The 25191-nt window shown below is 43.7% G+C and overlaps 1 protein-coding gene across 1 annotated transcript in view; it reads right to left on the bottom strand.

The window, feature by feature from the left end:
• Positions 1-14304: 14304 nt before the first annotated feature.
• Positions 14305-25191, bottom strand: part of LOC119427565 (probable E3 ubiquitin-protein ligase HERC1) — a gene marked incomplete at its 5' end in the record, with an annotated part of 118997 nt that continues 108110 nt past the window's right edge. Inside the window, 1 exon segment of the mRNA XM_037695202.1 lies at positions 14305-14882. Coding sequence (XP_037551130.1) covers positions 14697-14882 — 186 coding nt within the window. The 3' untranslated portion in view covers positions 14305-14696.

Raw genomic sequence — 25191 nt, 5'->3', positions numbered from 1 at the left:
GTGTTCCACGGCAAGGACGAAAACCGCACTGCTCCTCCTGAATCCAAGGTTCGACTATCCGACGGACCCTCCTCTCCAGAACCCCCGAATAGACCTTACCAGGGAGGCTTAAGAGCGTGATTCCCCTGTAGTTGGAACACACTCTACGGTCCCCCTTTTTGAATAGGGGGACCACAATCCCGGTCTGCCAATCCAGGGGAACTTCCCCCGATGTCCACGCAATATTGCAGAGTCGCGTAAGCCAACACAACCCTACAACATCCAGAGCCTTAAGGAACTCTGGGCGAATCTCATCCACTCCTGGGGCCCTGCCACCGAGGAGCTTTTTAACCACCTCGGTGACCTCAGCACCAGAGATTAGAGGCCCGACCCAGAGTCCCCAGGCTCCGCTTCCTCAGTGGAAGACGTGCCGGTGGGATTGAGGAGGTCTTCAAAGTATTCCGCCCACCGACCCACAACATCCCGAGTTGAGGTCAGCAGCACACCACCCCCAATATAAACAGTGTTGGTGGCGTACCGCTTTCCCCCCTGATACGCCGGATGGTAGACCAGAATCGTCTCGAAGCCGTGCGGAAGTCGTTCTCCATGGCCTCTCCGAACTCCTCCCATGCCCGAGTTCTTGCCTCAGCAACCACCCCAGCCGCATGTCGCTTGGACTGCCAGTACCCATCAGCTGCTTCCAGGGTCCCACAGGCCAAAAAGGCCCGATAGGACTCCTTCTTCAGCCTGACAGCATCCCTCACCGACGGTGTCCACCATCGGGTTCGAGGGTTGCCGCCACGACAGGCAGCGACAACCAATTCAGCAACTGGGTCTGTGCCTTCTGAAGACCCAGCTGCTGAATGAACGGGTGAGACAGACCAATTTTACTATTGAGACCTTGAAGGCCAAAGAAGACCACGTTAAACAGAAACTAACTATGTGTCTAGATCAGACCACACTTCAGCAAGTGTTGGACTGTACAGATCAGGCACGCTTAGCACAGCATGTCAAGTCCAAGACTCGACAACAAAACAAGTTTAACTTACTAATAACTCATCAACACCATCACTATTCCAATAACAACACATTCAGTGTAGGACAACACTCCAGTAGTCAATTACATGTCAGGGAGACAGAAAAGTGGGTGAAGAATTTATCTGACAGACAGCTCACCCAGCCAGAGACAGAGATTCTTGCCAGGGGACTGAACTTTGCGGTTGCACCAAGTAGAATTCCTCTGGTGGAGATGATCACAGCTACTGAGTCAGCCATACACAACAACAAAATTAAAGAGGCTGAAGCAGAACAGCTCAGAATCAAAGTTTCATCCTGCCTCAGCAATGCCAAACCACCACCTTCCAACATCAGTGGAGAGGAGAGGGATGCACTCACCACTCTTAGCAAGGACAAAAACATCATCATTCTCCCAGCAGACAAAGGAAGGTGCACAGTGATTTTGAACCAGAAAGACTATCATGAGAAAGTTATGACACTCCTTAGTGACTTAAACACTTATGAACCTCTGACAAGAGATCCAGGAAGTGGTTACAAGAAGAAATTGATAGATTGCCTGAAAATTTTGGAGCAGGACAAGGCTATTGACCGTTTTCTGTACCACAGACTGTACCCAGGGGAGGCCACACCTAGTCTGTATGGTTTACCTAAAATCCACAAACAGGGTGTACCTTTAAGACCAATCGTTAGCAAGATTAACTCTGTCACTTACAATGTTTCCAAATATCTGGCATCTGTACTCATCCCTTTAGTTGGAAGCTCAGAACACCACATACAGAACACCATGGACTTTGTGGATAAGGTGAGGGATGTCATCATGGAGACTGATGAAACAATGGTCTCTTTTGATGTCACATCACTCTTTACGTATATTCCTGTTGATGATGCAGTAGAGGTGGTCAGTTTAAAATTAAAATCAGACACCACTCTGAGCAGCAGGACCACGCTTAACACAGAACAACTGTGTCAACTCTTGAAACTGTGCCTGCAGTCAACCTACTTCACATATGGGGAGCAATATTATAGGCAGAAACATGGGTGTGCTATGGGGTCTCCAGTTTCTCCTATTGTTGCCAACCTGTACATGGAGGAGGTAGAAAAGAGAGCCTTGACGTCCTTTTCAGGGACACCACCAAGTCATTGGTTCAGGTATGTTGACGACACCTGGGTTAAAATCAAATCTCAGGAAGTCCAACATTTTACTGACCACATCAACTCTGTGGATAAATACATCAAGTTCACACGAGAAGATGAAAAAAAATGGCAAGTTGGCTTTCTTGGACTGTGAGGTCTCTGTCTCTGATAGAGGACGTTTGCAAACTGAGGTGTACCGCAAACCCACCCACACAGACCAGTATTTGCAGTTTGACTCCCATCACCCTTTGGAGCACAAGTTAGGAGTCATCAGGACTCTGTATCACAGAGCAGACAGCATCCCCACTAGCCCAGGAGCCAGGCAGAAGGAGAAATCCCATACAAGAATGTGGATTTCCTAACTGGGCCTTCCTGAAAGCAGAGAAGAAACCCAAACAGGACTCCAGTCAGCCAACAGGTGAAAAGGAGGAATCCAGACCAGCGGTCATTCCATATGTTGAGGGAGTATCAGAGAAACTGAGACGTTTATTTTCTAAACATAACGTCCCAGTGGCTTTTAAACCCCAAAATACATTACGGCAAAGACCGGTTCATCCCAAAGATCCAGTCCCCCGGCACAAACAGAGTAATGTTGTGTATGCTGTTCAGTGTCAGGAGGGCTGTGATCAGTCTTACATCGGGGAAACAAAACAGCCACTGGCCAAAAGGATGGCCCAGCACAGAAGATCAACATCATCAGGCCAGGACTCTGCGGTCTACACTCATCTCCAGGCCAGCGGCCACTCTTTCAGGGATGAAGATGTGCACATCCTGGATAGAGAGGAACGATGGTTTGAGAGAGGAGTAAAGGAGGCCATCTTTGTGAAAAGAAATTGTCCATTATTAAACAGGGGTGGAGGCCTCCGGGTTCAACTGTCCCCCTCTTACAATGCTGTGATTGCTAGTATCACTCAGCCCTCTGTGAATAGTAAACAGCCATCAGTGTGCTAACGATCCATTGTTAGGCTGATGGTCCTTCTTGAGCATGTGATCAGCTGGTTTTGGTTGTCAGCAGCAAAACTGGTTGATCCACTCTGAGAAGGTGCTATTTAAGAGACCGAGCTGAATACAGCACCTCAGACTGAGGAAGTCTCTCGGATGAGAGACGAAACGTTTCTACATTTTTTGGTTGTTTTGCTTTGTTTTGTTTTTTTGAATGTCCAGAGGACCAGATTTAACTTTTTTAGATTTTTCTACCTGGATTATTGAGCATGCATCAGGATGTTTCTAATCTACTAATATATTTATCACAATATTCCCCAAATACATTTACCCTGGTTGGTTTAATTTCACAAACGTGTTTGAGTTCCCTCATTGAGTTAATTTACTTTCACCTGTAATAATTCGAAATCTTGCAAAAAATAAAATAAAAAAGAAGGTCAGACGACGCTGGTAGTCGTTCTGTTTATCTAGGTGACCAGGCTGCGGTCAGTCTACTCCAGACACAACACTATGATCCACACACATGTTACTGTAGTAAGTGAAAACATCTTTGACCGGTCACATTATCTTCAGAGAGAAGGTCTTTGTGTGTTCATCTACTCACATCAACTTGAGTGCGGAGATTTCTGTTTTCTGTCTGGGCTCCCAGTTTGAACTGAACCTGTTAGAGTTCCTTAATCTTAAATCCCCCAAATTATTATCTAAAATATACAAGAAATTGTCTAGAATCAATGACTCCATAATGCTACCTGTTGCAAAATGGGAGTCAGATTTATCAATCAATTTTGACCAAAACACCTGGTCTCAAATATGTTTAAGAACATTTAAAATGACTAGAATCTCCAACTTACAATTAATACAGTATAAAGTTCTTTATAGAGTACATTATACAGGTCAGCGAATGTTTAGGATGGGATTTACATCATCTAACAACTGCTCACAGTGCACAGGCAATATTCCTGATGATTATATCCATGCACTCTGGTTCTGCCCACCCGTTCAGAGGTTCTGGGTCCAGGTTTGTGAAGACTTGTCTAAATGTCTGAAATGTAATATTCCACTCTCTCCATCTGTTTGCTTATTAGCTATCTTGGAAGATGTTACCCTGGAAAAAAATACATGTCGCATGATTTTCACTGCCTTATGCATCGCAAAGAAAACCATACTCCTGAATTGGAAAAATAAAAATAATCTTAGCATTATTCAGTATAAAAATCTTCTGTTAGATCATATTAGTCTTGAAACAGCATCTGCCGACACATTGGATCAATCTCTGTGGGCTCCTTTGATCGGCTCCGTTACATAGTGAGGGTGGGTAGTCTGGGATCTGACCTTGTGGGGCCTTGGGGTTGATGTGGAGGCGGGTGTATGGGTTTGGGGGCCCTGGGGGGTTGCCGGGGGCTGGGCTCTCGGGGGTACCTGGGCAGGGGGGCACTGCTTTCCCTCTGGGGAGGGCCTGGGTGGTTCTGGGGGATGTTTGCTGGTGGCTGCATGCAGGCCCTCAGGTGGTCTGTGGCGGCGGTCGTGGGTCACCGATCTGGTAGCCTGGCTGTGCTGGTGTGGGTTCGGGGTGGGCGTGGGGGCTTGGGGTTCTGGGGGCTTGTCGCCCCCGGGCTTGGGCCTGTGGGGATCGGGGATCTTGGGCTCTGGCGGGCGGGTTGCCGGGCTCTGGGCCGGCTTGCGCTCTGGTGCCCGGTTCTGGGCGGGTGGCCTTCGGCTCGCTGGTGGGTTGTGGGTTCATGGGCTGGGGGGTTGGGTGTTTGGGGGCGTGACCAGTGGCCCCTAAGAGGGGGTAGTTTGACCCAGCCTAGGTGTCTAGTGTGCTATGTGTTTTGAGAGATGTCCGAATGAGGGATGGGTGTAGTATTTCTTCTGGGGTGGGGATGGGGTGGATGTCCTTGGGGGCGGCCCGGGACTGTGCATGGCCGGCTGACTGGCCCCTTTCCTGTGGTGGGGGCTCACTCCCGGTGCTTCCTGGCACTGTCGGCAGTTGGGCGGGCGCTCTTGGCCGGGTCGTCCTGGTGGGGTTTGGCTTCATCTGGTAGCGGGCTGACTGCGGTTTGTGGGGGGTCCTGGCGGCCCTCGGGTGTGTAGGCTGCTGGTACTGCTTCTGGCGGCCCTCGGGGCTCTGTCCCTCTCTGGTCTGGAGCTCAGCGGGCCTGGCTGTCTGTCCAGATGGAGAGGTGTCTTTGCCTCAATCCCTGGGTGGACCTTGGGGAGCTGGGGGGGGGGGGGGTGGGGTCAGTGGGGGAGCTGACCCCCTGTGGGAGCATTTGCTCTCACAGTTATTTCTCCCCATCCCTCACCATGCACCTCCACCCTCTTCAATTCAATTCCATACATTTAGGGTTGTTTGGGCTCGGGTGTGCTGCAACAATTTTACATCTTTGTTGACCATAGCCACCTGGGACTCAATTTTATTGTACACCTTAGACATTCATTCATAACATCCTCATGACATTCACATGTAGGAACTTGAGAGGGCACATGGCTATGGGTGGTGGGATGACCTTACTCTCACCCCCTGTGCCTGTGCTCACTTACAATGGTTGCATTTAGACACTAGGGTTTGGATAGAGTTGGGGTGGAGGGGAAAATGGCATCATGCCAGCCTTTGCTCCTTCTTCTTTCCTTTTTAATGGCACTATACAACAACACACATCAACAGCACATCTAGGGGCGGGGGTGTATGTGTCGGGGTCTTATTTTTATTTTTATTTATTTTTCCCTCCCCCCCCTAGTTCCCTGACTGCCATTTCGGGGGTGGGGTCCGGGAGAAGGGCAGGCCGTCGGGTGTTGACCAGGACTATGTGGGGGATTGGGGTCTGGGGGGTTGCCGTGGGCGGTGCTGGCGCTGTGCTCTCCCTGGGGTTGTTTGGACCCCCTGAGCTTGGTTCTTGGGTGCCATGGTTGGCCCGCTGGCCGGGGTGGCTGCCGGGGCCTGGCGGGCGGTCGGCTGGGGGCGTGTGCTTGGTTGTTGGCGGTGTGTGGGGGTGGTCGGTGGCGTGTCCTCTTCATGGTGGGGGGGTGTCCTGTCGGCTGGGCATGGCCTGGGCCAGGTCTGGGGTATTGGCTCTTCTCCGCTCGAGAATGAATGGGTTTACCTCCTGGGTTTGGGCATGGGCTGCCCCCTGTAGAGGGCGGGTACATGTCTTGGACCTGGGGGGTATAGAGTGCGTATCGGGAATAAGAATGAAATGTAGCGTTATTGTATGTCTTTGAGTGAGTGAATGTGAGACTGAGGTTGGGATAGTGTGATTGTGTCTGTGTGTGAATGGGTATTTGTTAGGCCGAGACTCGGACTGCCCCCTCTTTGATACAACTGGGGGTGCTTGGCATCGCGCCCCTATCGCGCAGCCCCCTGGTGGGGTGTGCCCTTGGCGCGCTTGGGGCCCTTGGTGTCGGGGGCTGGGCGCTTGGGCGTGTGTCGGCTCAGCCTGGTGTCTGCCAGGTGGGGCTCGGGTCCTCTGGCCCTGTCGGGCCTTGGCCTGGGTGGTGTGAGTCCTCGGTGCCCGGGCCTCGGTGCCTGGACCTGGACCTACATCGGTGCGGCGGGTTCCGACGGAGGCCTATGAGTTTGTCGCTGTTGGCCCGGGGGGGTCACTGTATGTGGTCGCTGGTGGGGATCTTCCGGTTCTCCCCTGTGGTCCGTTCTGGGGGGTGGGTGAGTGATTCGTCCTGTGTGGGTGGCCCTGCCCTGGGGGCTCCGCGGTCAGGGTCCCTCCTGGGGTCTTGGGCTCTGGTCCCCCCTTTTTCGTCTGCCTCTGGTCTTGGGGGTCGGGTCTCTGCTGCTTCACAGTTACTATTAAATGTTCTATTAGAGAAGCCTTATACACTTATGCATGCTCACAACCACACACAAATAGAAGCAGGGATGCTTATGTAGGCTTTATATGTAGATATATAGATATGTATATGAATGTATATTCATGTGTATGTATGTATGTATATAGGCGTAGGTATGGGTATATATATTTATGGAAACTTACTGCAAAGCCATGAATATTTTAAGTTCTTTATACGTATGTATTTTGTTGCTGTGTTTTGTCATGTTCTTTGCAGGTAAACAGACAGTGGCCGGGTGTTTTTCCGTGTGCTCTCTTTGTGTATATTTCTTATATTTTGGAGTCTTAATTTGGCTTTTCTTTCTTTCTATCCTATTAAAAAAAAAAACCTTCAGTAGATAATCACTAGAATAAATATTTCATAATAATGGTGTGGAGAGGATGGCTGTAAAGGGAGAAGGGAGGCCATCTATAAAAAACATAAATAAATAAAAATAAAAATAAAAAAGAGAGAGATATCGTTGGAGGGGGTCCCCCCCCCCCCCCCCAGATCAGAAGAGGTAGCGTTTTTTCATCTCCTCTGTCCGGTGCGGGTGTTGACGTGTTGCATAGCGTGCACAGCTGCAATGCGTCAACATTTGTTTGTGCATTATAGAGATGCATCTGCAGGTCGCCCGTTATCCACACAGCACCTGTCACACTGGCTGTGTGAGGCCATTTCTGAAGCCTACAGAGCATCAGATTTAGAGCCTCCTGTCAACCTCAGAGCACACTCGATCAGGGGTATCGCATCTTCGACTGCCTTGCATAATGGTATGACCACGCAGGACATTTTGCACTGCGGCCGCGTGGACAACACCCTGCTTATTTATTCACTTTTATCTAGGTGATGTGACGGCTCGTTCCATGACACATTCTGTCCTTAGTGCTCTAACAGAATGAATATTGTTGTTTTCATGGAACTCCGTTTTACTCACATCTGTCTGCATGTATTACAGTGTGAGATGTTGGTATCAATCACAAATTGTGATTGTTATTTTCGTTCTATTGTCACTAATCAGTTCACGACTATTGTTACCAATCAGTTCATTTGATTAATAATCAGCTCCCCTGTTATTATTAATCTGTTCATACTGTTTAGCCGTAAACCGCTTGGTTCATGGCTCTTTTCAGCATTTTTCCCTCCCCGTTGAAGTTTCCGGGGCGTTCATGCATTCAGAACGCATAGTTACACAACATGTGTCTGTGCATGGCACACATAAATACGCAATGCGTAATTACGCACATGGGGAGCTGAGTGACAAGACGTTTTTTGGGCAAGCTTCTGCTTCATACGGTGTTCGAATGGACCCAGTGAGGTGAGGACAACATCCGCTTCGCCCTTAACCCATCAGCGACAGCCTTAAAGGGCGAAGCCTATACGAAACAGAACGTTGGTTACATACTGTAACCCCAGATTCTATGAGTATAGGCGTAGCCCATTAAGCGTCGGGCCTCACTGGCTCCTAAATGGCTGAAGAAAAAGCTATTTTGGGAGCCGATTTCCCGCTCTTAACGTAATTTATACGGACCGGGTGGGGCCCACACAGCAGGTGGGCGTGGACTAACTTTTTCAGTGCAATGCTACGCATATCGGGATAAACCCTCTAAGCGACAGCCTTAAAGGGCTACGTCTATACTCATAGAATCTGGGGTTACAGTACGTAACCACGTTTTAAATGGTAATACAAGCCGACATTAACTATGGGATTTAACAGAATGTATTGAAAGAATCATGATGAGAGCTGGAATTATCTCACAGCAAGTGCCCTGCAGTTTTAAGATATAGTCTTAGTGTTAAATTAAAGAAATGCAAATTAAAATTGGTAATTTTATGTTGTCAAAAGAGAAATTTTCACTTCACCGGTGCCTGTCCTTTAAAAAATTACTGGTTAAACAAAGATTATGTTTGAGGATTATTTAATTGATGTGATTTGTATATCTTGAACAACATTAACCCTTCACAGGTCTCTGGAGCAGTACTGAACTGAAATAACTACTGTGAATGCTTTTTAGAGACTGTTAACTATAAAGTGCTGCAGCAGGGATGGATGGCTGGACCCCCCCCCCCCCCCCCCCCCCCCCCCCCCCCACCACCACCACCACCACACACACACACACACACATTTTTCTCTCTACAGGAGATACCAGAAGGACATTGAGAACCTAAACTGGGCAGATGGGACAACCAGTGAGGTATCAGTGTAATGGATGACTGAATACAAGTAAATATTGATGATCAGGAAAGACACAATTCATGATTTTAAGTCACAACTATTGATTCTTCTATAATGAGATGAGCTAAATTTCAGAGGTTGTTTTGGATGATAAATGATAAATTAGGCTGGAATATTGAATATAATATAAGGATCAAAAACTTTGCTAGATATTTGACTTCTAAATCACTTACAATGTTCAGTGACAGAGTTACAGGCAGGTTAAATCAAATCTATAGATGTTTTTATCTCAGGTAAGATTTTTACAAGTGCTAACAGAGTTGGAATACACTATTTTTACTTATTTGTAATTATTCTTAACAGATACTAACAGAAAATATATAATGATGAGTTTTAGCAACTACTAACATGATTCAAGACATAGCATTTTAGAGTGATGCTGTATAACACTTATGATGACTTGAGAAATTTGGTGCATGGATAAAAACCGTAAGTGTTGCTGATAAAATGCTAAATGTGATGACTCAATTCAGAAAAACTTGACAGGAATAGGATGATGGCCGGAAGGATGGACTCTGTGTGGCTGGATGCCAGCAGGGTGTTGTGCTGTTTGTGTCTCTTATCACCTGTTCAGGTTATCTGAGCTGAAGAAGCTCCAGGAAGGTGAACGCAGGGGTCACCTGTGAGAGTTTGTGATCAACGTTCCCAGAGAGGTGTCAGGTGAGTATGAACCACTGACTTACCCAGAATGAATGATAATTATATATTGATAATGAAAATTATAGAAATTTAGTTAGATGACTGGAGTTTTGTGATATTGTGGGAGAAGGATGTTTGTTCTTTTTTCTGATAATGCAGCTTCAAACGAGTCGCTGACAGGGAGGTTGAGAGTCAAATGACAGGGGTTTGTATGATGGAGGCCGGACAGATGTTCGAGGAAATGCCCCTGATGAGGGCGAATGGAGTGGAGTGCCAGGGAGGAAAAAGTCACTGGTTCTACTCCCTGAGCTGAGAACATCACACATCAAATGAGGGTGTTATCATTTATCATGAATGAGGGTTCTTTAAGGTTCATACTGACAGTTTATTATCATCAAATTAACATCACTTATCATTGTTAACATCTAATTAACGTTACCAGCACAGTAAAGAGTTTTTTACTTTCTGATTTTACTTTTAAAAAAATTGATTGAAGAGCATTTTTAGAATATAATTTTAGCCAATCAAACACTTTGAAACTGTGAACTTACTGATTTTATTAAGCTATGAGTTAATAAATGTTTAATGATAGACTAGAATTTTTGGATTTTTACATGTACTGAAATGATTATAGAACACTGTTTTGACATTACAAACATTTATAGGTTGTGTTTACAATGCTAATCAATTAATGATGTGATTATATCTAAAGCTAAGTCTTGGGGATTTTTGAACTTTAAATTAGAACAACTGCTATTATGGATAAAAAAGCAATATTTTGAAAGTAGAGTTACAAATTTCCTATCTGTTAATTAATTCCAAAACTGATTAGTTGAATGTGGGAGAAGAAAATTACAATTTTTATTTGAAACTAAAAAGGTTTTAGAGTGAACTTTGTAGTATGTCAGGACAGCTTTGCTGTGGACACACGGGCCACCATTTATGTTATTTAAAACACGAACAGGCCACTATTTATGTAGTGAGCTAAGGCGTTAACTTCACTACTAATTAATTATTCTTAAAGCTAGTTCAAGCACAAAGATATTAATTGTTTAATTATAACGGATTATTTCTTTTTTGAGTTAAATTTCTGCCATGTGACCCAGATAACTAGTGAGTGGATTGTTTAATCAGTGACATGAGACGCCATTTTATCTTTGACCCATCAGAATAAATGGGGTCATTTATTTAACAGAATCAAAATTTACCATCAAAACATGTACACATTGATTTGCTGATCTGTTTCTGATTAATAAACTTGGCACGCTTTACTAACAAGACAACAGGACATTACTGGTTGAGACTGATTCATCTCTGAAGGCATCGAGCTTGATTTACTGGCGAATAGCAAAGTTTAAGAGGAGAAATAGATTTAAGGAGTAAGTTTAGATTTAAGGATAAAAGTTATGTGTTGAACCAGAAAATGGCACCCTTCCTCCGACCTCATCTCAGCCCTCTGGTACACTCAGTGCGTCAACGGCTTGTTACCTGAGCAGAGGATACTTCAACTCCGGAACAGAGGTCCATTGGCATGCTACATTTTCAGCGTCTCTGGTCAGGGTGGCTGAGAATCTTTAGAAGTAGTTCCATATGCTCCGATCAACAGAATAAGCTTCCTTTGAAGTTGAGAGCATGTACTGCTCGGGTTGAGTGCACAGCGATGCGAGCTGTGACTCCGCTGAAATGGAGGGACCCTTGGCACATGCTCCAATCCATCCGCTACTTAGTTGAGTCTCATCTCTGACTGAAAGTTCCAGCAAGACTGGAAAAGACTTCGAAGAAGACTGAAGAATAAAGACTCCGACTTCAACTGAATAGTTCCAAGAAGTGTTGCCTTTTAAAGGGGTATCCACTTCCTGTTACGTGGTACTTCCTGATTGGTTGAAACAACCAGCAGGGGTGTGGTTCTAGCGATTTTAGAGGGTCACTAGAAGTCAAGAGACAGCAGGAATGTTTAAGAACGGTTAGTACAGACGGAGAAATGTTTATGAAGAGATGAGACAAAGCAGGTGCCAGCAGAAGTTATTTACTGTCTGCGAGTTTTAGAAACAAGACACTTCGTTCTAATAACTCGTCTCTGACTTTCGACCGACATCCACTAAAACTCCTCATTCAGACAGAAGACTAAATGCACACTTACTTCATAAATAGGCATTTAACTGTATGATCAAAAATCTAGTGAGGTTTAAAAATCATTAATACTGTTTCACAATTGATTTAAATGAGTGGTTCACTTCAACATTTAGAAATTATATGAACTAAACACACTTTTGATTATCAAGATATTTTAAAATAGTAATGATAATATAAAAAGAAGAGTGTTCTTTCAATTGATTAATTCAGGATACAATTAAATAGTCTCTTGAGATAATTTGTATTTCTGGATTCAAATCAATGAAATAACAGTTCTTGTCCCCTGAAGGTCTTCAGAGACAGATTGTTGTCGGAGGTTCACTACAACTTCTTGATGTTATAACTAAGTGGACCTTCCTAGGAGTGTGTTACAACCTAACAGGGAGGAAGTCGAACACTGATGATTATAAGGGAAATTTAACAGATAATATGAAGCTAAGTTCTGGGTAAATTTTAACAATTAAATACAGAAGGGTAATTTAGAATTGTGGTTAATTTGAATGTTGAACTCAGCATTAATTGGGTGACAGGTCTTCTCCAACTACTTTGAGAGATGAGATGATTGATGGACTGACTAATTATGGGGTGGGTTAGATATTAACGTTTACAGTTTATTTACAGTATTATGAAGTGTTATGGTGATTTTTTTTCTCTTAAAATTAACATGGTTGAACAAGATACTTTTGCATGGTACTTAGCTAAATATTATCTTTTAATGATTACTTGATGATTTGTGTATGTAATGAATATTTGATGAGTGAAGACATACAAATTTTTCAAGAGCAGATCGTGATGAAACAACGCCACTAGATGGTGCAATTGCAATGATAAACTTAATTTTTGATATTGTTTTCTATGAAATAACAAATTTTTTACAGCTGGGCCATGACGAGAGACCAGAGGATTTTGATAAATACATAAAATGGGGTTTTATAATATAGATTTTCCAGGGGGTGAACTTATGACATTTTTCAATCTAAATTGGGACTAAATTGAAGGGTGGTGGAAAGGGTGAATTGATTTGTTGGTTAATTGGGAATGTTTTTATATTAGATCACCGGGGGAGTTGGTAGTTTGTTATTTACATACAATATGCACGTTAAAACACGTTAATTGTGTGAATAAAATCTGATTTAAACAAACACATTTTCTGCTGTGACAGGCTAAAAATACCGGCAGCGCTCTGTGCAAATAAAATGGGTATTGACTGAAGGGAGCACAAAGTTTTTCTATTTTTCTTTACCAGATGGACGAAGTGGACCAGGCCTGCCCTCTGAGTCAAAAAGAGAAGATTCAGGTTCTACAACTGATGAACATCTATTAGATAAGAACGCTTCTTGAATTAGGACGCCTCCTGCAATTATTAAATCATATATTTAGAGCTCAGACTTAGACAAATGTTAGAAATTTCCATTATGTCATATTGCACCACACCAGGGGATGCTGAAGTCCTAGACAGATGTCCAGGGCTGGGTCAGGCGACCTGAGGCTGGCAGGTCTGACGCTATAGCCTGTAGACATCTCCCGCCAACATATAAGGAGAAGTTCACAGAAGGGGAGCTCAACCTGTCAGTGTATGAGGGGGCGTGGCTAAGTCTGATCTCAATGGATCTTATGTGATTCTGATGTGTTAGGAAATATGAGACGGTGCTTCAAAAGCCTTTCTATGTGATGTGGCAGATTAAACTCTATTCCTTGACTGATATTGAATCCCAGGGAGACTCTCTTAGAGCTGCTGGCCCAGTTTAACCCAGTCAGAACTGGGTCATAATTTCATTATAATCCCGTCTCTGAGCAGATCAAAACCATAGGACCAGTCTAGATAAGAAATATCCAACAACTCCCCCTGGTCGAGGGACCCTAAAAAAGGGTTCCCTCGAATGAACTGAGTTCAATACCGCCAGATAAGCAAGCAATTAATCATTTTCCTCTGGTTGAATGTAAAGGAGGAGTCTAGGACCCTATAAATGAGTAATGACACGGGACATCGGGGCTCTTCCGAGTTTGTGAACGCGTCACAGACCGGAGAGACCAGCACTGTGAATTGTATTCTTTTCCGGCCTTGATTTTAATACAATTGATAAAATGAAATTGACATTTCCTTGATTTATTGTTTAGTATGAGTTGCCACTTCTGAGGGAGATTCAAGCCGGGGGGAGAAGACATGGGCTGGAGGGGGTTTCCGGGTCCGGTGGCCCGCAGCCAGCTCCCATCTTTAACATAACCCTGCGGTGACATGCTTCGTTAAGACAAGACTGAGAACCTGATGGTTCACCTTTTAGTGGTGCTAATCATAGTGTCTGAACAGATTCCTCTGCTCCGGATGTTCTTCCTTCATGCTTCTTTGTGTGAGCACTGCTTAACTTTTCCCCTTTTTTCTTTCACAGATGACAGATTAATTATGCAGAATGTTTTTATTGTTGTTTTTAATGCTTTGGGAAACTTGCAGTTGCTCATGAAAACAATAAATATGAATACAAAGCAAAACATTTTCCTAATGAAGCACTTTACACAATGTACAAAGTTCTTTCTCCTCTCTTGCTTTTTGTTGCACTCTTTTGTACATTTCCAAATAAATGAACACAGCTTCATGCAGAAACCCTGAATGTGAAAGAAATGAACTAAAAGCACTTCTCGTGTAAATTTAAAACCTGCTAAGAGAAATAAAGGTGTTTTATTTCAAAGGACATTAAATGATGGAAAAGTGTTGTTTGCAATGACGGCTGCAGCCATGACAGAGAATCCCCAAGACGAGACCATCGTCCTTCTAGGGATTTAGAGTTTGGAAGCATCAGTAATCTGTGTCAGAGCCCTCGGCATTGTCCACATTGCGGGAGAGCATGTAGTTGTCCATGTCGATGGAGCGGCAGTTGTTGATAGCGTAGCGTAGCCTCTCAGCCATAACAGCCTGACTTGAGTACGGCGGCAGACGCAGCTGGAAGAAGCAGGTCTGAGAGGTCGGCAGGCTGTCGTACGGCTGGAAAACAAACACTCCAACAGTCAAAAACAAATCACCTTCATCTCTAACTAACATGAAGACATTAACAATGGCCTGCTGCCTTTTAACACTAAGATCAGCTTATGATGACGTGACTTACTGTCACTCTTCATAAAGCCAAATCAAACACTTTTACTTTGACTTCCTTTAGAAGCATTTTTAACTCACACTCTGTGCAATTCCTCTTTTTCTCACCATGTAAACAATTTCTGATGATGCAGAGAAGAGACTCCCACATGCACAACATATGTTCATGTATATGCACATTTAAATGGAGGTTTGGGCAAAATTCAGATTTTGAAAATCAAAGGTCCCTTCCATTAAATCATTTGTGCAATTTTTTATTTGAAGCAAATCAATGAAAAGTAAGAAAATCCACCATTTATATAATTAAAATGATGCCTTTCCAAAATGATTAAGAATGGAAGAAGCAAAAATATTAGTTTTCCAGTAGGGGTGCGAATATCTCAGTGTCTGGCAATCCGATTCAATTCTGATTTTTGGTGTTACGATACGATTTAAAATCAGTTTTTTTCTATTCGGTAACGATTTTTCTATTGAAATGGTCATTAATTTTGTTTCAATTATATAACTGACAAGCTGAAAAGATTAAACAACAATGCAAACAAATTGAACATTTATTTAAAAATCATTTTAGGTTCCTTACTGTACACATTTTTTTTATTCATTTTATATTTATACCAAAAATAGGAAAAAATATAGGAGTGGATAAAATTCTGTAACTTAAATTACCAGTATTACAGGTCCTTCTCAAAAAATGAGCATATTGTGATAAAGGTCATTATTTTCCATAATGTAATGATAAAAATGAAACTTTCATATATTTTAGATTCATTGCACACCAACTGAAATATTTCAGGTCTTTAATTGTTTTAATACTGATGATTATGGCATACAGCTCATGAAAACCCAAAATGCCTGTCCCAAAAAATTAGCATATTTCATCCCACCAATGAAAGACAAGTGTTTTTAATACAAAAAACACCAACCTTCAAATAATCATGTTCAGTTATGCACTCAATACTTGGTCGGGAATCCTTTTGCATGAATGACTGCTTCAATGCGGCGTGGCATGGAGGCAATCAGCCTGTGGCACTGCTGAGGTGTTATGGAGGCCCAGGATGCTTCGATAGCGGCCTTAAGCTCATCCAGAGTGTTGGGTCTTGTGTCTCTCAACTTTCTCTTCACAATATCCCACAGGTTCTCTATGGGGTTCAGGTCAGGAGAGTTGGCAGGCCAATTGAGCACAGTAATACCATGGTTAGTAAACCATTTACCAGTGGTTTTGGCACTGTGAGCAGGTGCCAGGTCGTGCTGAAAAATGAAATCTTCATCTCCATAAAGCTTTTCAGCAGATGGAAGCATGAAGTGCTCCAAAATCTCCTGATAGCTAGCTGCATTGACCCTGCCCTTGATAAAACACAGTGGACCAACACCAGTGGCTGACATGGCACCCCAGACCATCACTGACTGTGGGTGCTTCACACTGGACTTCTGGCATTTTGGCATTTCCTTCTCCCCAGTCTTCCTCCAGACTCTGGCACCTTGATTTCCGAATGACATGCAAAATTTGCTTTCATCCGAAAAAAGTACTTTGGACCACTGAGCAACAGTCCAGTGCTGCTTCTCTGTAGACCAGGTCAGGCGCTTCTGCCGCTGTTTCTGGTTCAAAAGTGGCTTGACCTGGGGAATGCGGCACCTGTAGCCCATTTCCTGCACACGCCTGTGCACGGTGGCTCTGGATGTTTCTACTCCAGACTCAGTCCACTGCTTCCGCAGGTCCCCCAAGGTCTGGAATCGGCCCTTCTCCACAATCCTCCTCAGGGTCCGGTCACCTCTTCTCGTTGTGCAGCGTTTTCTGCCACACTTTTCCCTTCCCACAGACTTCCCACTGAGGTGCCTTGATACAGCACTCTGGGAACAGCCTATTCCTTCAGCAATTTCTTTCTGTGTCTTACCCTCTTGCTTGAGGGTGTCAATGATGGCCTTCTGGACAGCAGTCAGGTCGGCAGTCTTACCCATGATTGTGGTTTTGAGTAATGAACAAGGCTGGGAGTTTTTAAAAGTCTCAGGAATCTTTTGCAGGTGTTTAGAGTTACGTCGTTGATTCAGATGGTTAGGTTAATAGCTTGTTTAGAGAACCTTTTCATGATATGCTAATTTTTTGGGACAGGCATTTTGGGTTTTCATGAGCTGTATGCCATAATCATCAGTATTAAAAGGACCTGTAGGTTAATTTAGTTGCCTGAATTTTTCTAAAAAAAATAAAATAAATAAAAATCTAGGAACAAATAATTCATCCATCATCTTTATCCACTTCTTCCTATTTGAGTCACTGGTGTCACTGGTGCCCATTTCAGCCATCACTGTGTGAGAGGCGGGGGACACCTGGACAGGTCTCCAGTCTATCACAGACAAATAATTCAAAATATGTAAATATCAAAGTAAACAGACTTCATCCTACCATACATAGTACATTAACCTTTAACTCAACATAAAATACAGACTTCAGTTATTTTTCACCATATTGCTCTAACATTTGTTATATTTTCAAAACTTAACCTAATATGAAATATACAGACTTCACTCTTAACCATATTGATTCAGATTTAGTAAATATTTAACAAAATTTCAAAACGTTGGTTACGTACTGTAACCCCAGATTCTATGAGTATAAGCGTAGCCCTTTAAGGCTGTCGCTTAGAGGGTTTATCCCGATATGCGTAGCATTGCACTGAAAAATTTAGTCCACGCCCACCTGCTGTGTGGGCCCCACCCGGTCCGTATAAATTACGTTAAGAGCGGGAAATCGGCTCCCAAAATAGCTTTTTCTTCAGCCATTTAGGAGCCATTGAGGCCTGACGCTTAAAGGGCTACGCTTATACTCATAGAATCTGGGGTTACAGTACATAACCAACCTTCTATTTCGTATAGGCTTCGCCCTTTAACCTTCCTACTATGTTAGGGTCCGTAGTGACCCATTTTAAATTTTAAATCATGATACTGTCTTTTAAATATTTTTTTTTTGCATCAAGGCTTTTTGACTTTGTCTGGAACCTTTTATTTAAATAAAAAATATATATATTTTTTTCACTAAATTTAATTTTTATTTTTTATAGAACAACACGCACTTGCCGCGCTGGGGTCATTTGTGACCCAGTTATGGTATAAGACTATCAACCAATAATCAGTGTCAAAACTGAAATCATAAACACACTGTGACCTCACTAACTTTGTCATACATATGTTAGGGCCTTCTGTTTTTACCTGTTTGTCTACTTCACTGACCAAAACATCCCCATTTATCCATACTACTTTTATTGATAAGTCCCTCATACTCTGCTCCCAAAAACTGAAAAAGTTCATCCAGCTGTAGATGCAGAGACATGTTGAGGCATGCCCATGTAGAGATGAGCCTACCTGGATAGCCATGCCCATCTTGATAGGCAGACCTAGATAGACACACCCACCTGGGTGTGTCTCTACATGGGCATGTAGAGACATGTAGAAACAGACACTCCATTTTACCTAGAGCTTGGCTGCATACCAAAATGAAGAGAAGATTCACAGTACAAGAAGCTCTAGATCACATCCTTGCTGAAAATGATGCAGAGGACACACCTAGTGACACAGATGAGCCAGTTTCTGAGGAGGACGATGCTATTGAATATGAATCAGAGTACACAGACTCGTCGGATGAGGAGGGCACAGGTGCTGAAGCTGCTCCTGTAACTGAAACCTATAAATCCCAAAACTTGGAGTGCGATTCCTCCTGTTTCACGTGGCAGGGAAGCTGCTGAAAATGTTATGAAGATGACCCCTGGGATTACAAGGTTTGCTGTGACACGAGTAAGTGACATCAAGACATGCTTTGATTTGTTTATGCCATTGTCACTAAAGAAAGTCATCATTGCTATGACAAACTTCGAAGGGAAAAAAGTTCACGGTGACACTTGGAAGGACATTGATGAGGAGTGCCTGGATGCTTTTATTGGTGTTCTTCTTCTCGCTGGCGTGTACAGATCCAGCAATGAGGCCCTTACTAGTCTCTGGGATGTGTCCACAGGCATGAGTATTTTCCGCGCAACAATGTCACTTCAGACCTTTCAAATGATCTCAAGAGTCCTCAGATTTGACAACAGAGATACTAGAGCACGGTCTGACAAGCATGCTCCCATCAAAGACGTCTGGGATAGATGGGTGAAGCTCCTTCCACTGATGTTCAACCCAGGACCAGAGGTGACAGTGGATGAGCGTCTTCTCCCTTTCCGTGGAAAATGCCCCTTCCGGCAATACATGCCCAGTAAGCCAGGCAAATATGGCATAAAAATCTGGGCAGCCTGTGATGCGAAAACCAGCTATGCCTGGAATCTACAGATTTACACAGGCAAACTTGCAGCTGGCATCCCTGAGAAGAATCAAGGAAAACGGGTAATCCTTAAAATAAATAAATATACATGGGTCAAAACTTACCCTTAACACTATAAATGTTACTATGGTTAATAATATTAAAATAACAAAATAATAAGACAAATTTATTTTAGAGATGTGTTCTAATACTTCTTAAAAAAACACAGTTTTGAGGGCATTTTTTGGCTGATTTAAGACGGGTCACAACTGACCTGTTCACATCATAAGTGCGTGCGGGATCTCGCCCCGCTAGGAAGGTTAAGGCTGTCGCTGATGGGTTAAGGGCGAAGTGGATGTTGTCCTCACCTCACTGGGTCCAATCGAACACCGTATGAAGCAGAAGCTTGCCCAAATATGTCTTGTCACTCAGCTCCCCATGTGCGTAATTACGCATTGCGTATTTATGTGTGCCATGCACAGACACATGTTGTGTAACTATGCGTTCTGAATGCATGAACGCCCCGGAAACTTCAACGGGGAGGGAAAATATGCTGAAAAGAGCCATGAACCAACCGGTTTACGGCTGAACCGTATGAACAGATTAATAATAACAGGGGAGCTGATTATTAATCAAATGAACTGATTGGTAACAATAGTCGTGAACTGATTAGTGACAATAGAACCAAAATAACAATCACAATTTGTGATTGATAACATCTCACACTGTAATACATGCAGACAGATGTGAGTAAAACGGAGTTCCATGAAAACAACAATATTCATTCTGTTAAGGCACTAAGGACAGAATGTGTCATGGAACGAGCCGTCACATCACGTAAATAAAAGCGAATAAATAAGCAGGGTGTTGTCCACGCGGCCGCAGTGCAAAATGTCCTGCGTGGTCATACCATTATGCAAGGCAGTCAAAGATGCGATACCCCTGATCGAGTGTGCTCTGAGGTTGACAGGAGGCTCTAAATCTGATGCTCTGTAGGCTTCAGAAATGGCCTCACACAGCCAGTGTGACAGGTGCTGGGTGGATAACGGGCGACCTGCAGATGCATCTCTATAATGCACAAACAAATGTTGAGTTTGACGCATTACAGCTGTGCGTGCTACTATGTAACACGTCAACGCCCGCACCAGACAGAGGAGATGAAAAGACGCTACTTCTTCTGATCTTGGGGGGGGGGGGGGGGAACCCCCTCCAACAATATCGATCTTGATTTAAAAGAGCTTGTGATTTTTTTAGGCATAAAAGCTGGGTTTGGTCTTAAATCAGCTGAGCTACCGTCAGCCTGAATTCTGAGACATGACGGAGCGACAAAGGGCAGATAAATCACTCACCCTCTTAGCGGATGTTAAAGCCAGCAGCAGGGCTGTTTTAAGAGACAAGAATTTAAGTGAAACCTGATCCAGAGGCTCAAATGGAGCTTTGATCAGGACCTGCAGGACCAGTGTTAAATCCCACTGTGGAACAAGTGGGTGTGAAACAGGCCTGCGTCTCTGTACACCTTTTAGAAAACGCTTCATCAGTGGATGATTAAAACTGTTCTGTCTCCGAACCCTTCGTGGCAGGAAGAGATGGCTGCAGCGTACGTTTTAATCGTGCTGGACGCCAAATTTCTGTCCATCAGCTGTTGTAGAAAGGACAGCATGCCACCTAATGGACATGAAGTGGCCTCTATACCCTTCTCTGTACACCAGCGCTGAAAAGCTGTCCGCTTTGATGTGTATAGCGCTGTGGTAGATGCAGCACATGAAACCTGAATTGTGCGCACTACATCCTGTGGGAGACCCATCCTCTCTAATGCCCTTTTTCCACTATCATGGTGCGGGTCGGATATTTTCGGCTTCACGCGCGTTTGAGGTCTTTCCACTGTTCCTGGAACCGGCTCGCCTCCCTAACTTCTGGCCCGGCTTCTCAAGGGGTCCAAGCGAGCCGAGCAGTGACGTCAGAAACACTGTCGGTCACTGATTGGTCGTGGGGAGGAGTCTGTGGAGTCTTTCCAAACAACCCGATCCGCCATTTTTTCTCTACGCTTGCCATTAGCGATAACTCGAGGAGCGTATCTTTTAGTATTTTGAAGCTATAAAAAAACAATAATGTCAAAGCCGTGGTCAAATGCAGAAGTGCAGGTGTTGTTGTGCTCGGTGGCCAACGAAAAAAGTCAAAGCGAGCTAGATGGAGGATTGGAGGGTGGTTTGGACACGGTTACTGCTCTACTTGAACCATTTACAGAAGATGGTGAGTGTTTTCTAACTTTACTCATCCCATCGGTTCTGAACATATTTTTAACTAACAAAAGAGGCTGACGCCATAATAGGACAACATCGGTGCTACAATGCTAAGCTAATTTGCATAAACGCTAACTGTCCTCCGGTCCCGTTTCTCACTGTATTTTATCTAGAACATATTTCAGCGCGTGATGGTTCATCTCTAAGCTCCACATTAAACCCTCCAAGCCTCCCGGCTCCTGCTCCATCAGCGGAGTCTACACCATCAGAGGAGTCTACACCTGACAGAGCTCCATCAGTGGAGTCTGCACCTGACAGAGCTCCATCAGTGGAGTCTACACCTGACAGAGCTCCATCAGTGGAGTCTACACCTGACAGAGCTCCATCAGTGGAGTCTACACCTGACAGAGCTCCATCAGTGGAGTCTGCACCTCACAGAGCAGCACAACGCTGCAGCTTCTGTGCTCGGTAAGAACAGATGCAACTGTTCCACATCACTTTATTTGTGCCGATAAGAACTTGATTTGTTTTATTTTTAAAGTAAAAAAATAAAATGTTGAATAAATACTGAATTGGGATGAAATTATGTACTTGGTACACAGGGTCCCAGTTACAGACAACAAAATGTAAAATAAAAACAGTTATAAGATCTAAGATATGAATTAACAAAAATATAAACTAAAAAACATCTACTAATAAAACACTAAGCACTAATAGCAGTAAACAATCAAAACAATACGTCAAACAGCAACATGAACTTGAGTTTGTGCAGCCTCATGAATATATAACCAGGATAATCATGTTGCTGCTGATCAGTTTCATGTTGCTGCTGATCAGTTTTATGTTGCTGCTGATCAGTTTTATGTTGCTGCTGATCTGCTTCATGTTGCTGCTGATCAGTTTCATGTTGCTGCTGATCAGTTTCATGCTGCTGCTGATCATTTTCATGCTGCTGCTGATCATTTTCATGTTGCTGCTGATCATTTTCATGTTGCTGCTGATCAGTTTCATGTTGCTGCTGATCAGTTTCATGTTGCTGCTGATCAGTTTCATGCTGCTGCTGATCAGTTTCATGTTGCTGCTGATCTGTTTCATGTTGCTGCTGATCTGTTTCATGTTGCTGTGTTCATGCATGCTCGTCTGTTCACACAGACTCATGTCCGTGCTGCTGTTCACATATTGTGTTTAATGTTTTTATGCTATTAGTGCTTATCATATTTTTAGTTGATGTTTTTATTAGTTCATATCTTAGATCTTATTACTGTTTTTCTTTTATATTTTATTGTTGGATGTAACTGGGACCCTGTGTACATATTTTTGATCCACCACATGTACCACATGAGGTGTGAATGACAAAGAATTTCTGTATCTGTATAATACTTTCTGATTCATATATCCATTATTATTATTTTCATTATTTTTAAATAAATTTATTTTTCATTTTCTTATTTGATCAGTTTATTATTATTAATATATTTATTATAGCTGTTAGCAGCACCTTTCTTTGTTTCATGCATTTATTCAAAAACAGTATGTAGCTTGAATTAACCACTTTTTCTTCTTTCTAGTGAAGAGAAAGAGAAAAGAGTCCAGTAAAGAAAAGTCTTATTTCATCACTGAATGAACATGAAGAACTGAAGCGGACACAGCAGGAACAACACTTGTGTCTTCTTCTGGATGAAGCCCGTGAGACGAGGGACACACAGATACACAATCATTAGTTGGACGCAGTAGTTTTTATTTTTGTACATTTTTCACTTCTTACTTTTCCTATTAAATAATCTTTTTCTTAAGTGGTGTCCTTGAACATTAAATTTCCTAAACAAATGTTACAATGTTAAGTTCATAAAGTGTTTGTTTAAATTCATACTGGAAGTTGAGAAGAATTTCCAATTGCATTTGATCTTTAATGGATCCTAAGAAAAGATTAACAGAATCTGCTCAACTGTTATTATGTTATAAATGTTTTGTTCTAGGATGAAGTGAGACAAAAACAGTCAAAAATTCAGAAAGGACAGTTATTAGTTATTAGTTATCAGTTATTTATCAGTTATTTATCAGTTATTTATCAGTTATCAGTTATCATTTATCAGTTATCATTTATCAGTTATCATTTATCAGTTATCATTTATCAGTTATTTATCAGTTATTTATCATTTATCAGTTATCGGCTGTACAACTGTGACCCCCGAGAGATTCAGCTGAAAGTCCTGGTGCACCTTTTATTTGAACCTGCAGAGATTTGAACAGCTGATCTGAAGCAAACAGGCAGGAGTTCACCTGAACTGACCACTCCTGCTGTGTTTGATGCTCTCCTCCTTCGCCACCCGCCCGCCCGCCCGCCCGCCCGCCCGCCCGCCCGCCCGCCCGCCCGCAAGAACATGGCTGCAGCATACGATAATCGTGCTGAACGCCAGATTTCTGTCCATTGACTGCTGCAGAAAAGAACAGCATGTCGTACAGTGGACATGAAGTGGCCTCTACGCCTTCTCTATACACCTTTTACAAAACGTTTCATCAGCAGATGATTAAAGCTGTTCTGTCTTGAAAATTTCGTGACAGGAAGAGATGGCCGCAGTGAACGTTTTACACAAGCTGAACGCCAGATCTCTGTCCATCAGCTGCTGCAGAAAGGACGGCACACCACCTAGTGGACATGAAGTGGCCTCTACACCTTTCTCTGTACAGCAGCGCTGAAAAACTGACCACTTGATGTGAACAGTGCTGTGGTGGTTGCAGCACGTGAATCCTGAATCGTACGCACTACATCTTGAGAGAGATCCATCCTCTCAAAAGGATCCGCACAGCGGCCAGACCACAGGTGCTGGCCTATTCTGATTAACTCCTGATCGTTCCTCCCGCCTGGAGGAGAGCGTCCTCCCTCCACGGCAGGTTCCACGAGCGTCCCGATAACAAGTGTCGTAGGCCTGGGAACCATGAAGCGTTCACGCACTTGGGACAGAGGAGCTGTCAGTCCCTCCTCCTGAGCTCAGTTCAGAAAACCGTGATATCAAAGGGAGAGAGGGAGGTGAAGAAGCATTACGACCACAGGCTGTGAGCAGACACGTCCACCCCAGCGTTGGATCGTCCCGTGTCTCCACGATAATTATAGTTGACATTGAGCGTTCTCTCATGTTGCTACACGTCCACAGCCGCTCGCAGGATTTCTGCCGTGTCTGAGACATAGCTCTGGGTGGAAGGTCCCAGGTCCCCGTGCCGCAAAGGACCGTCTTTGGACATCACATCCGTCCCCTGTTCAGAATACAGGAGATGTACCTTACTCCAATGGAGAGCAGATTGGGTGTGCCCCACACAGCATCTGTCTCACAATGTGGCACATGGGTTGAGCGCATACATCTCCTGCCAGTTATGTATGCAACAGTCACTTGCTGTTTGTGTGAATCAAAAACTCTGATGATTCGCAGCTCAAAGGCAAGTGTTGAATCACATTAAAAAAAAAACATGCGACACTCCAAAAACATTTAAATGAGCTGCTGTGTGGAGAATCACAGCGCCTCCACAGCTCGTTAAATGTGTGTGCCTCTGTGAAGTCTGACATGTGTGACGTAGGTCTGCTGACAGAAACAGCTGATATCACTCAACCGGTTCACGTGAGTTGCACTGCTGCCACCTGTAGTGAGTCACGTGAGGTACGTGTCACTTGTTGTATGACAAATAT

The sequence above is a fragment of the Nematolebias whitei genome, chromosome 2 (assembly GCF_014905685.2).
Source record: "Nematolebias whitei isolate Nwh7 chromosome 2, NemWhi1, whole genome shotgun sequence".
Taxonomy (NCBI): Eukaryota; Metazoa; Chordata; class Actinopteri; order Cyprinodontiformes; family Rivulidae; genus Nematolebias; species Nematolebias whitei.
This window is presented reverse-complemented; position numbering and strand designations above follow the sequence as displayed.